The sequence below is a fragment of the Schistocerca cancellata genome, chromosome 8 (genome assembly GCF_023864275.1).
Source record: "Schistocerca cancellata isolate TAMUIC-IGC-003103 chromosome 8, iqSchCanc2.1, whole genome shotgun sequence".
Lineage (NCBI taxonomy): Eukaryota > Metazoa > Arthropoda > Insecta > Orthoptera > Acrididae > Schistocerca > Schistocerca cancellata.
The window spans coordinates 445,433,490-445,446,737 of NC_064633.1; the positions used below are offsets into that span (position 1 = coordinate 445,433,490).

The following is a 13,248-nucleotide window of genomic DNA, read 5'->3' on the forward strand; positions in this document are numbered from 1 at the left end:
CGATATTCGGTAAGTGTACCAGTTTCTTTGGCTCTTCAGTGTATATAGGTGGGTAACCATACCGTAAATAGTGATCCATCTGCACTGGCTCAGGTAGTGGAAGTTTAATCAAACCACCCTATGTTATCACGGACCACCATAAAATATAAATTGTTCACCATAAAAAGGAGGGAATTTAAGAGCGGTAGTGTCAAAAGAATTTTTTAATCTCGTCGACTTATTAAATCATAAATTGTTTATTAAAATTCCATAAATTTTATAATAGACCTTATATACTGCGTTTTAAGGCATTAAATTAAAAGTTTTCTCTAAAATGCTATTTTTGCTAGTTAACTGTCACGAAATTTGGCCAGGTAGGGCCAGCAGCACAAGTTCAGCTTAGGCGCCTATATATTCTAAGCCCAGCCTTTTCTAGAGGAGGAGGAATGCTGGAAGAGCGCATACTCAGCTTGCAGGCAACGGGCTGCAAATCGGCAGTTCGCTAGTAGTCCGCCTGGGCCGCGTGGCGCTGCGCTCGGCCGGTCCATCGAGAGCGGTCCGCCAAGGCTGCCGCTTCCAGTGCGTCTTGAGGCGGCGCTTTGCACTCCACACAGAGGTAGGTGCGCTGCGCCGCAGCTAACTCGCGCGATCTCCCTGTGCCGAGCTTCGAGAAGTAAACTTGACAGCCGTCATACTGGGACACTATTTGTATCAGATTTCCTCGTCTCGTTAAGGGTGGAACCACTTCAGCAATTCAGTGTTTCGGTAAAAAAATTATCGCTTATAGCGCAAATCAGCTGTGATATTGTACACCGGGGCCCACTGAAGCTGGAATACTATGGGTGCGTCGTGCAGGAAACGTTGAATAGGAGTGAAGTACAGGGCTACTACAAATGATTCATTTGTTTTCAAAGTTCTATATTTTTCGAGTTGTTACATGTACAGAAATAATCGGTGCATGACCAGAGCAGTAAACTCACCAAGTTCGCATTTTGCATTCTACAAGTGATCTACGAGTACCGCTCGGGTCACACGACATACGTCCAAGCTGTAATCAAGTCCGTTCCACATGTTACGCAGCAACATCACAGCAGCATTGATGCGTTCTCTGAGCTGTTCCAGTGCTCTTGGCAGAGGGGATACGTAATCACGGTTCTGAACGTACCTCCAAGGGGAAAAAATCACGGGGCGTTAGGTCAGCCGACACGGGAGCCAAAAGAACAGGTTGATCGACTTGGTAGCGACAAACATCGATGCCGCTTTTTATTGGAAGATGAAGGTTTCGGAACCAGCAGTCATCTGTGGAAACAACAACAACTGCAACCTTTCAGGTAAGAGACACCCGTTACAATCTTCTCACGGAAGAAAAACGGCCGGTATAGTTTCGTCTGTGACACTGCACAAAGAACATTAGCCCTCCGCGAGTCTCGTTCACGCGCCACAATTTCATGAGGATTTTGAGTGTCCCACAGTCTCCTATGGCCATTAACCTTGCCAGGTAAATGAAATGTTGCTTCGTCGCCTAATATTACCTTGGAGGAAAATGTTCATCCTTGATTGCTTCAAGGCGCTGCAGTCATGGACTGTGCGGCTGGTCCCGGCGGAGGTTCGAGTCCTCCCTCGGGCATGGGTGTGTGTGTTTGTCCTTAGGATAATTTAGGTTAAGTAGTGTGTAAGCTTAGGGACTGATGACCTTAGCAGTTAAGTCCCATAAGATTTCACAAACATCTCTTTTTTTTTTTTATTGCTTCCTCCATTGTGATGCAAAATGAAAGGCGCCGGGCATATAGTCTTCCGGTTTTAATTGTTACGCGAGCTGCAGACGGTACGGTTTGAAATACAAACGCCGTCGCAAAATCTCCCACGCAGTTTTCTGCGGTATTTCAAGTTCGTGGCTAGCGCGAATCGTTGATTTTTTTGGAACGCATAGAAGTTTTCCGTCGCTCTTTCAACCATTTGGCACAGTTGGTTGACCGGTACTTTTCTATTTACAGAGAAAAAAAGTATCTGTAAATTGTCGATACCAACGCACAGTGCTCTGTTTACATGTGGTTTTTTCCATAATTGCATCTGAATGGCTGGCCGCTGTGACCGAACGGTTCTAGACGCTTCAGTCTGGAACCGCGCGACCGATACGGTCGGAGGTTCGAATCCTGCCTCGGGCATGGATGTGTATTATGTCCTTAGGTTAGTTGGGTTTCAGTAGTTCTAAGTTCTAGGGGACTGATGACCTCAGATGTTAAGTCTCATAGTGCTCAGAGCCATTTGAACTATCTGAGCATCTGAATGCACGCTGCACTGTTGCAATGGATAAACGTCTCGCATATTCCGACACACAAAAATCTATGACTTTCCACGCTTTCCCGACGGATCTGTCGCAAATACACTTCTCGGGTTTGCCACCGGAACGTACTGTGCAAATCCCACAATATTTCATCGGTGCAACTGCTCGACATTTGAGGTGATGGCAGTTGCTGCTGATATCACTGCTGCAAGAAGCGTTTTCCGGCGGAAACCCGAGAACTGTATTTGCACACAAAACCTCTTTTCTCGCTTCGCCGTTATTTTTGTTAAAGCGCTGCATTCGTACCGCCAGCTGGTGGGTACAATTCAGACTCGGTGGGTTTATGGTTCTATTCATGCATCAATCATATTTGTCTATATAACATTAGAAAAATATAGACTTTTGAAAATGAATGAATGATATAATTAGGCCTGTATACTACGGAGCTCGTGTATGAAAATGATTGGTATTTCAGTGCAGCACCAAGAATTAGGTAAGCGTAAAGTCACCTACGTTCCGTATAAATGAAAGATTATGCCTCGGGTTTCTCATTCAGAAATCGGATTTGAATGGATCGCGGCCTATCGAAACCACAGTTTATCATTCCGTGATATTACTGCCTGCATTGGTCGGGTCCAATGACCAGCATGCGAATATGTAATCGATGGGTTCAGGAGGGCTAAAGTCAACGCCTTGCAGGACATCAACTGCCACATGCGACTAGCGCTCGAGAGGACAGCCATATTGTTAGCCAACAAAGCGCGATTGTACCTTAATCAGTAAATTGGGTTCAGGTCGGATTTGTAGGCAGGACAGTCCACTTCATGAACGTTATCGTCCACAAGCCACTGTATCACTGATGATACTTTATGACTTTATGACAGGGAGCATTTTCATGCTGATACGATCAATCATTGTCAACGAAATGTTGCTCTGCTGTACACAATACAAACTATGTTCATATCCTTTATCATTTAGCGTTTTCTTAAGCGCAATAAGCGGACCACATCCTAACCACGAAAAAAAAAAAAAAAAACATACCGCAACACCACCCCCTCCATATTTCACTGCGTGGGCTACACATGATTGCCGGTAATGCTCTCCAAGCATTCGTCAAACCTAAGCCCTACCGTCAGATTGCTACAGGGTTTAGCCTGATTCAGCACACCAGATCGCTCGTTTCCAGACATCCACTGTACAGTGCCATTAGTCTTTACACCACCACAACCGTCGCTTAACATTGAACCTTAGAATATGTGGCTATTTTTAATCCCTACGCAAAATCATTGTGCTAGCTGGATGGCTGGTAACACTTTGGGACTCACAAATTATTCCTTGAAGCAATCATTTACAACCGCCATCCACAATGGTCGATGCTACCTCTCTCAGTATACGAGGCCTGCTTTTGTCTCAGTTTAGCTTGGTTGTTCCTTCGTGTTTCTACTCCACAGTTACATTAGCAACGATCGACTTGGGCCGCTTGAGAAGGGTTGAAATGTCCATTATGGATTTGTTACTCAGGCGATATTCAGTGACTGGACCACGTTCGAAGCCGATGAGTTCTCCTGGCCAACCCTTCCTGCTGTTACTGCGTCTCTATTGACAACACAATTGCACTCGCCTCCTTTTATACTGTAAGGTCCGCCTCTCGTGATATCTAGTGATCAGTTCCGAGTTACATAGGTGTGTCCAGATACATTTTATCAGACAGCGTATCTACAACAACACTGTGGCAACATCTGGAGGCCGGCCAGGGTGGCCGAGCGGTTCTAGGCGCTACAGTCTGGAACAGCGCGACCGCTACGGTCGCAGGTTCGAATCCTGCCTCGGGCATGGCTGTGTGTGATGTCCTTAGGTTAGTTAGGTTTATGTAGTTCTAAGTTCTAGGGGACTGATGACCTCAGATGTTAAGTCTCATACTGCTCAGAGCCATTTTTGAACATCTGGAGCACCACAGAGTTGCAGCAGGGCGATCATTTTCGAAACTTCCCTTCACACCATATCCTCTTTCGCGACGAGTCCTGTTTCCTTTACAGCATCTCGATGGTCGTATATACACTGTGTGATCAAAAGTATCCGGACACCTGGCTGAAAATGACTTACGACTTCGTGGCGCCGTCCATCGGAATTCAATATGGTGTTAGTCCATCCTTAGCCTTGATGACAGCTTCCACTCTCGCAGGCATACGTTCAATCAGGTGCTGGAAGGTTTCTTGGGGAATGGCAGCCCATTCTTCGCGCATTGCTGCACTGAGGACAGGTATCGATGTCGGTCGGTGAGGCCTGCCACGAAGTCGGCGTTCCAAAACATGCTATAGGTGTTCTATAGGATTCAGGTCGGGACTCTGTGAAGGTCAGTCCACTGATGATGATGAGGTCCCATACTCCGAGGAGCATAGGGGACGATGCGAGAGACCCGCACCGCCGACTAGGCAAGGTCCTAGTGGAGGTGGTTTGCCATTGCCTTCCTCCGACGTCAGTCCATTACAGGGATGTTATTGTCGTGTAAGCACTCCGCCACAGGCCGTGCGTTATGAACAGGTGTTCGATCGTGTTGAAAGATGCAATCGCCATCCCCGAATTGCTCTTCAGGAGCGGAAGGAAAAGGTTCGTTAAACATCAATGTAGACCTGAGCTGTGATAGTGACACGTAAAACAATAAGGGGTGCGAACCCCCTCCATGAAAAACACGACCACAGCATAAACCACCGCCTCCGAATTTTACTGTTGGCACTACACACGCTGGCTGATGACATTCACTGGGCATTCGCCATACCCACACCATGCCATCGGATCGCCTCATTGAGTACCGTAATTCGTCACTCCACACAACGTGTTTCCACTGTTCAATCGAACAATGTTTCCGCTCCTTACACCAAGCGAGGCGTCGTTTGGCATTTACCGGCGTAATGTATGGCTTATGAGCAGCCGCTCGACCATGAAATCCAAGTTTTCTCACCTCCCACCTAACTGTCATAGTACTTGCAGTGGATCCCATGCAGTTTGGAATTTCTGTGTGATGGTCTGAATTGATGTCTGCCAATTACACATTACGACCCTCTTCAACTGTCGGCGGTCTCTGTCAGTCAACGACTAGGTCGGCCTGTACGCTTTTGTGCTGTACGTGTCCCTTCACGTTTACACTTCACTATCACATCGGAAACAGTGGACCTAGGGATGTATGACACAAGTGACACCCAATCACCTGACAATGTTCGAAGTCCTTGAGTTCCGCGGAGCGCCTCTTTCTGCTCTCTCACGATGTCTAATGATTACTGAGGTCGCTGATATGGAGTATCTGGCTGTAGATGACAGCACAATGCACCTAACATGAAAAATGTATGTTTTGGGGGGTTTCCGGATACTTCTGATCACATAGTGTACGTGCGGAGGCTCCGAGGAGATTGCACACTCCCAAATTGCATTCGTCACTGTAAAACAAACCTAGCATCTGGTGTGATGGTATGAAGTACCATCGGGCGCCTCTGGTTAGCATACCCGGTAGGGTCCTGACGTGTTGAGGCTGGTGGCCATGCCATGTCGTTAGGGTCTCCGTGATGTTATCTTTCGACAACATAACGCAAGAGATTTCAGCTCTGTGTACCGAATTTCGTTCCCTGTATACCCACAAATCATCTACAAATTTCTTCACATATTTTTCCTACTATACTTTATACGAATGATAAGAAAAAAATCGTAATTTGTTGTCTTTCCTGATGTTTCACATTTAATGGCCAGCAGTGTATTTACATTCCAGCTTATAGTTAATGTCAAGGCGAGCTGGCATGTTTCGCGAGTGTAATACTATAATTCGGAAAATATCATTTTGTAAAATTATTTAACTTTAAATGTAAACGATTGTAACAATTCCTCACTTCCTATAACCTACCTTTATGGCACCAGCAGTGCAGTGTCACAGTCTTTATTCCTCATCGTCTCCTCCTGCTTCTAAGCATCTGACTCCTCAGAATGAGATTTTCACTCTGCAGCGGAGGGTGCGCTGATATGAAACTTCCTGGCAGATTAAAACTGTGTGCCCGACCGAGACTCGAACTCGGGACCTTTGCCTTTCGCGGGCAAGTGCTCTACCATCTGAGCTACCGAAGCACGACTCACGCCCGGTACTCACAGCTTTACTTCTGCCAATACCTCGTCTCCTACCTTCCAAACTTTACAGAAGCTCTCCTGCGAACCTTGCAGAACTAGCACTCCTGAAAGAAAGGATATTGCGGAGACATGACTTAGCCACAGCCTGAGCGATGTTTCCAGAATGAGATTTTCACTCTGCAGCGTAGTGTGCGCTGATATGAAACTTCTGGCAGATTAAAACTGTGTGCCCGACCGAGATTCGAACTCGGGACCTTTGCCTTTGCCTTTGTCTTATCAGCGCACACTCCGCTGCAGAGTGAAAATCTCATTCTGGAAACATCCCTCAGGCTGTGGCTAAGCCATGTCTCCGCAATATCCTTTCTTTCAGGAGTGCTAATTATGCAAGGTTCGCAGGAGAGCTTCTGTAAAGTTTGGAAGGTAGGAGACGAGGTACTGGCAGAAGTAAAGCTGTGAGTACCGGGCGTGAGTCGCGCTTCGGTAGCTCAGATGGTAGAGCACGTGCCCGCGAAAGGCAAAGGTCCCGAGATCGAGTCTCGGTCGGGCACACAGTTTTAATCTGCCAGGAAGTTTCATCTGACTCCTCGTTTGTACATTTTGCAGCTGTCTCCCTCTAAAAGAGGGGTACTCATACGGTTGACAGAAAAGGAAAACAGATAAAGGCCTGCAGATGAGCACATTTCGTAATTATTCTTCGTATAAGGTCTTTTACAGTGACTTACAACCTATCGTTTGACATTATATGGAGGAGGCTTGGCTCTGTTAAAGAGTTGTCGACATAACGTTCAGCTGGGTGATAAGTTCTCTCCAGTGAACGAAACGGGAAATGGAAAGATTTCGCTGAGTACGATGTCTGACAAAATTCGTCTCCAAGGCCCACTAAAGGACCACAGTGGAGTACAGTTTTTTTCGGTCGCTCAGTTCGGATAAAGTTTTCAGTAACATCAGATGCGACATTGTCAGTACATAAAACTTGAGTCATCTGATCCTCTTTTCAGGCTTGTCAAACTGTGTTTTCTATTATCTACATTATTAAACTGTATAGTTTCATCTTCCAGGCATCAAACAAATTTGGAAGTGACACCTGTTGAGAAATTTAAAAAAAGTCGCTCACCAGAAGAATTGCATTGGACGAAGTATGTGTGCAGTTCTTTCCTTCTTCACCAACAGTGTACAGCAATGACTCACATCGTAATATGTGTCCTAACACACACTCTCTCCAACTCACTGCCCCCCCTACTGTGCACTTTCTCTCGTTGACACCTTGCAGGACACCTTCACTCCTCACTCCATATATTCATTTGGCCTTTGACAGCCTCCTGTAACACCACACATCAAAAATTTCAAATCGTTTCATTGCTGTCTTCCCTACTGCCCATGTTCCACGCCCATACAGGCCCCACTGACCTGAATATAACTCAACCTTTTTGGGGTATTTTAGCCTCACACTGTAGTGTATAATTTTTATTTCCCATACGACATCAGTTGGAAGCTGTAACTCATGAAAAAGTATGACAAACAGTCTACTAGTAAGGATTTTGTCTCTTTTCTAAAATAGCGTTTTTTACGAATTTAGGGTAGATGGAACAAGTAATCGTCCAGATTATTAAGTCCACACTTGACTGATTTTGTGCGTTACTGAGTTTTGCACTGATAAGCTAAGTAATTACGAATTAACTTACGTAATGATGCTCAAATAGTAACAGGATCAGAGTAGAGCTAGTTATTTATCTATTTCGTATCAGGCATACATAAAATCGCAATACGTATAACGACAAGGGAATTTCAAAAAGTACGTTATGCATTTTTGTGACAGGCAAAGTGAATTTTATTAAATGCTTCAAAGACACAGATACGTAGCATTATGTTTCAGCGTAGTCCTCTAGTCTGGCGACGGAGCTGTGTGAACGAGTTTGTTTACGTGGCCATCCTCCGCAGCAAACACAGAAATATTTGTTTTGTAAATAAAAACCACCTTTTCTTGCTGCACTGCATTTTTTTTTCTCCCAGACGCGTTTTGGCTTTTTCACTTTAAGGCATCATCAGTCGGATCTAGAATGATATAGCTTTGGTTTGATACGTGTTATTTGCAGATTATCATTCTAGATCCCATTGACGCCTTATTCTAGATTCCACTGATGCCTTAAAGCGAAAAGACGAAACGGATGTGGGGGAAATAAAATATTGTGAAGCAAGAACAGGCAGTTTTTATTTACAAAACAAATATTGCTGTGTGGACGTCCTCATCGTTGGACCATATCTTCCCCCCTCCCCCAGACGTAGTTTCAGTTTGCGGAAAAGACGGAAAGGCATGGTACAAGATCTTGGCTTACCGCTCAGCATTATCCACATGTGTGCGGCATTGATCAAATTGTTGGCATCACTTGACTAGGGCTGTGCGCGACATTGCATTTGGTCCATTGTACCACCAGAATTTCACGGTGGATCTGTGTGCAATTTAGACGTTTACCCCACAAGAATCGTGCTGTCCCGCATACTTCATCTCTGAAGTATGTTTCCACCTGCCGCTCCAGTTTATGACACACCTCTTATCCACACCTTGGCAGAACTGTCTGCAGGAAACTCCGAACATGTACTGTCTTCTGACAACGCACCAGTCTTATTTCGCAATGGTCTTAGCGTGCGACGACGTGTGTCACGTATTTTCTGAAATCTATAAGTAAAATGCTCACATAAAATTTTGCACCAGCTGCATATCTGCCACCCCGTGAGGGCTTACATTGTTTACGAATTTATTGATAACTTTAAAAATTATTGTTAATAGTGAACTACAACACAAAATTAGCATTCACAAGAATAATACAGAGTTATTACAAATGATTGAAGCGATTTCACAGCTCTAGAATAACTTTATTATTTGAGATATTTTCAAAATGCTTTGCACACACGTACAATAACTCAAAAAGTTTTCTTAGGCATTTACAAATGTTCGATATGTGCCCCTTTAGTGATTCGGCAGACATCAAGCCGATAATCAAGTTCCTCCCACACTCGGCGCAGCATGTCCCCATCAATGAGTTCGAAAGCATCGTTGATGCGAGCTCGCAGTTCTGGCACGTTTCTTGGTAGAGGAGGTTTAAACACTGAATCTTTCACATAACCCCACAGAAAGAAATCGCATGGGGTTAAGTCGGGAGAGCGTGGAGGCCATGACATGAATTGCTGATCATGATCTCCACCACGACCGATCCATCGGTTTTCCAATCTCCTGTTTAAGAAATGCCGAACATCATGATGGAAGTGCGGTGGAGCACCATCCTGTTGAAAGATGAAGTCGGCGCTGTCGGTCTCCAGTTGTGGCATGAGCCAATTTTCCAGCATGTCCAGATACACGTGTCCTGTAACGTTTTTTTCGCAGAAGAAAAAGGGGCCGTAAACTTTAAACCATGAGATTGCACAAAACACGTTAACTTTTGATGAATTGCGAACTTGCTGCACGAATGCGTGAGGATTCTCTACCGCCCAGATTCGCACATTGTGTCTGTTGACTTCACCATTAAGAAAAAATGTTGCTTCATCACTGAAAACAAGTTTCGCACTGAACGCATCCTCTTCCATGAGCTGTTGCAACCGCGCCGAAAATTCAAAGCGTTTGACTTTGTCATCGGGTGTCAAGGCTTGTAGCAATTGTAAACGGTAAGGCTTCTGCTTTAGCCTTTCCCGTAAGATTTTCCAAACCGTCGGCTGTGGTACGTTCAGCTCCCTGCTTGCTTTATTCGTCGACTTCCGCGGGCTACGCGTGAAACTTGCCCGCACGCGTTCAACCGTTTCTTCGCTCACTGCAGGCCGACCCGTTGATTTCCCCTTACAGAGGCATCCAGAAGCTTTAAACTGCGCATACCATCGCCGAATGGAGTTAGCAGTTGGTGGATCTTTGTTGAACTTCTTCCTGAAGTGTCGTTGCACTGTTATGACTGACTGATGTGAGTGCATGTCAAGCACGACATACGCTTTCTCGGCTCCTGTCGCCATTTTGTCTCACTGCGCTCTCGAGCGCTCTGGCGGCAGAAACCTGAAGTGCGGCTTCAGCCGAACAAAACTTTATGAGTTTTTCTACGTATCTGTAGTGTGTCATGACCATATGTCAATGAATGGAGCTACAGTGAATTTATGAAATCGCTTCTATCATTTGTAATAGCCCTGTACAAATTTAGTCTCGCAATGATTCCAGGGTTTCTTCTATCATGTGAATGTACTCTTGAATCTTTGGAACGCCGCGCGGGATTAGCCGAGCGGTCTCGGGTGCTGCAGTCATAGACTGTGCGCCTGGTCCCGGCGGAGGTTCGAGTCCTCCCTCGGGCATGGGTGTGTGTGTTTGTCCTTAGGATAATTAGGTTAAGTAGTGTGTAAGCTTAGGGACTGATGACCTTAGCAGTTAAGTCCAGTAAGATTTCACACACATTTGAGCATTTTTGAATCTTTGGAACACTTCATTCTTAACCAACCATTGCCGCAACCTCTTTTTTTCTCTTTTTCTTCTTCCTCTTTTTCCTTGTTCCTCTTCTCTGCCTCTTCTTCTTGGTTGTGGTGGGATGATGATTACGATAAGCCAACTGCCAAATAATTCTGTATAGTTTATATAGCGTCCATTATTTGACATTGTAATTGTACGTGTGAGTAACAATCATTGAAAACAGGTAGTCGATTGGTGAACTATGTAGGCTCCCGTGTGTCCGCTCGTCGGATCGTGGGTGTTGTAGCTTTTGCAGCCTTTTCTTTCCATTATACCAATCCAGTTTGAGATTGTGCGATCTATGACTGCAAGTTTCCTTCGGATATAGAACCGTATTTCAGACGCCGTTCCACCGGTGAGCAGGGAATGAAAGACTGGGCCGTAAGAAAGTAAACAATTAAGTTTACTGTGGCGTAGAAACAGAAAAATAACGGAAATAAAGGCCGTGTGTTCGAAAGTACACATACAAGGAATTTCAAAGCCCTTGCACCATGTATAGAGGTGACTGATCATGATGAACAACGTTTGTTGGAAATGAAATGTTCGCTGACGGTTCCCGGTTATGCTACGCGTCCTTTTGTACTGCTTATGGTCCAGAGAGGCGGCACGGCGTAGACACTTTGTGGCAAGCTATGCAGATTGTGTTTCCTATAATCCAACCAACTTCTCCATGTGCTACGGGGTAGGCCAGGCCAATTAAAGTTCTCGATTCGCTTCTAAGATTTTCTTTCTAGACTTAGAGACACTCATTCTTAATGTTTTCTTGTTGATAATCATGCTGTCAATTCACTGGGATAGGTAGCACGCAGTACCCCTGGTTAGTAGACACTGCTTGTTTGGTGAAATCTCGTCGTCCCACGACCTATGAATACCAAAGGATGCCTAGCTCATCGAGAAGCGTCAGCAAGCATTTTGTCTCCCACAAAAGTTGTTCGCCTTTAGGTGATCTATCATCTCTAGACATTTAATGCAAGACTCTGAAACACCCTCCATTTGCATATCTTTGAAATCAAAATCCAGTGGCGGGTAACTTTCAATACCGTGTTGCCCCGCCCCATTTACAGTAACATGCTTGCAACCTCATGTCATGTTGTCCACGTGGTGCTCGAACCTTGCTCCTCAAGCCTGTCCCACTATTCGACGGCGACCTTCGTGCGGTCATCCAGTTTGTGCGGAGGCTACCTACCAAGGTTCCAAGCGTGCTCAATAGAGTTCATGTCAGCAGATGCTGCATGGCATTCCTACCACCTGGAGGAAACTGTTCATGAGGTGGGCTCTCCGCAATCGACCTTGAAAGTCGAATCCATCGATAATATATTGCTGTTGAGTGAATGGCCGTCTCATAGTCCAGGATGCGTGTGCAGAATGATGGGTTTACATGACGCCAGCTCGGCGGTCATAGAATCAGTAGAGCTTAATTGGAAAATACATTCTGTAATTAATTACCAAGGCCCCGGGAGTAGACAACATTCCATTAGAACTACTGACAGCCTTGGGAGAGCCAGCCCTGACAAAATTCTACCGTCTGGTGAACAGGATGTAGGTGACAGACGAAATACCCTCAGACGGCAAGAATAATATAATAATTCCAATCCCAAAGAAAGCTGGTGTTGACAGGTGTGAAAATTACCGAACTATCAGTTTATCAAGACACGTCTGCAAAATACTAACACGAACTCCTTACAGTTGAATGGAAAAACTGGTAGAAGCTGACCTCGGGGAAGATTAGTTTGGATTCCGTAGAAATGTTGGAACACGTGAGGCAATACTGACCCTACGACTTATCTTAGAAGATAGATTAAGGAAAGGTAAACATACGTTTCTAGCATTTGTAGACTTAGAGAAAGCTTTTGACAATGTTTACTGGAATACTCTTTGAAATTCTGAAGGTGGCAGGGATAAAATACAGGGAGCGAAAGGCTATTTACAATTTGTACAGAAACCAGATGGCTGTTATAAAGAGTCTAGGGGCATGAAAGCTAAGCAGTGGTTGGGAAGGGAATGAGACAGGGTTGTAGCCTTTCCCCAATGTTGTTCAATCTGTATATTGAGTAACCAGTAAAGGAAACAAAAGAAAAATTCGGAGTAGGAATTAAAGTCCTTGCAGAAGAAATAAAAACTTTAGGTTCGCCGATGACATTGTAGTTCTGTCAGAGATAGCTGCATACAGGCGTTGATTTACGTCAACGGGGAGAGCTGAAAATGTGTGTGCCGACAGGGACTCGAAGCCGGGATCTGCTGCTTACACGGCAGACGCTCTATCCATCTGAGCCACCGAGGACAGAGAGGATAGTGCAACTGCAGGGACTTATCTTGGCCACGCCGCCCGTGAGACCCACATTCCCAACTCACCGGCCATTTGACCATCTTCTGTGCGGATGCACACACATTGCCCGAACTCATA

General features: G+C 45.2%; 1 protein-coding gene across 2 annotated transcripts in view; it reads left to right on the forward strand.

Annotated features, from left to right (window-relative positions):
* The first annotated feature begins 1,150 nt into the window (after positions 1 to 1,150).
* LOC126094872 (uncharacterized) overlaps positions 1,151 to 13,248 on the forward strand; it is a 278,191-nt gene continuing 266,093 nt past the window's right edge. For both annotated transcript variants that reach the window (XM_049909502.1, XM_049909503.1), the window contains exon 1: positions 1,151 to 1,310. In XM_049909502.1, coding sequence (XP_049765459.1) covers positions 1,253 to 1,310 — 58 coding nt within the window. In that variant the 5' untranslated portion in view covers positions 1,151 to 1,252. The remainder of the gene's footprint in view (positions 1,311 to 13,248) is intronic.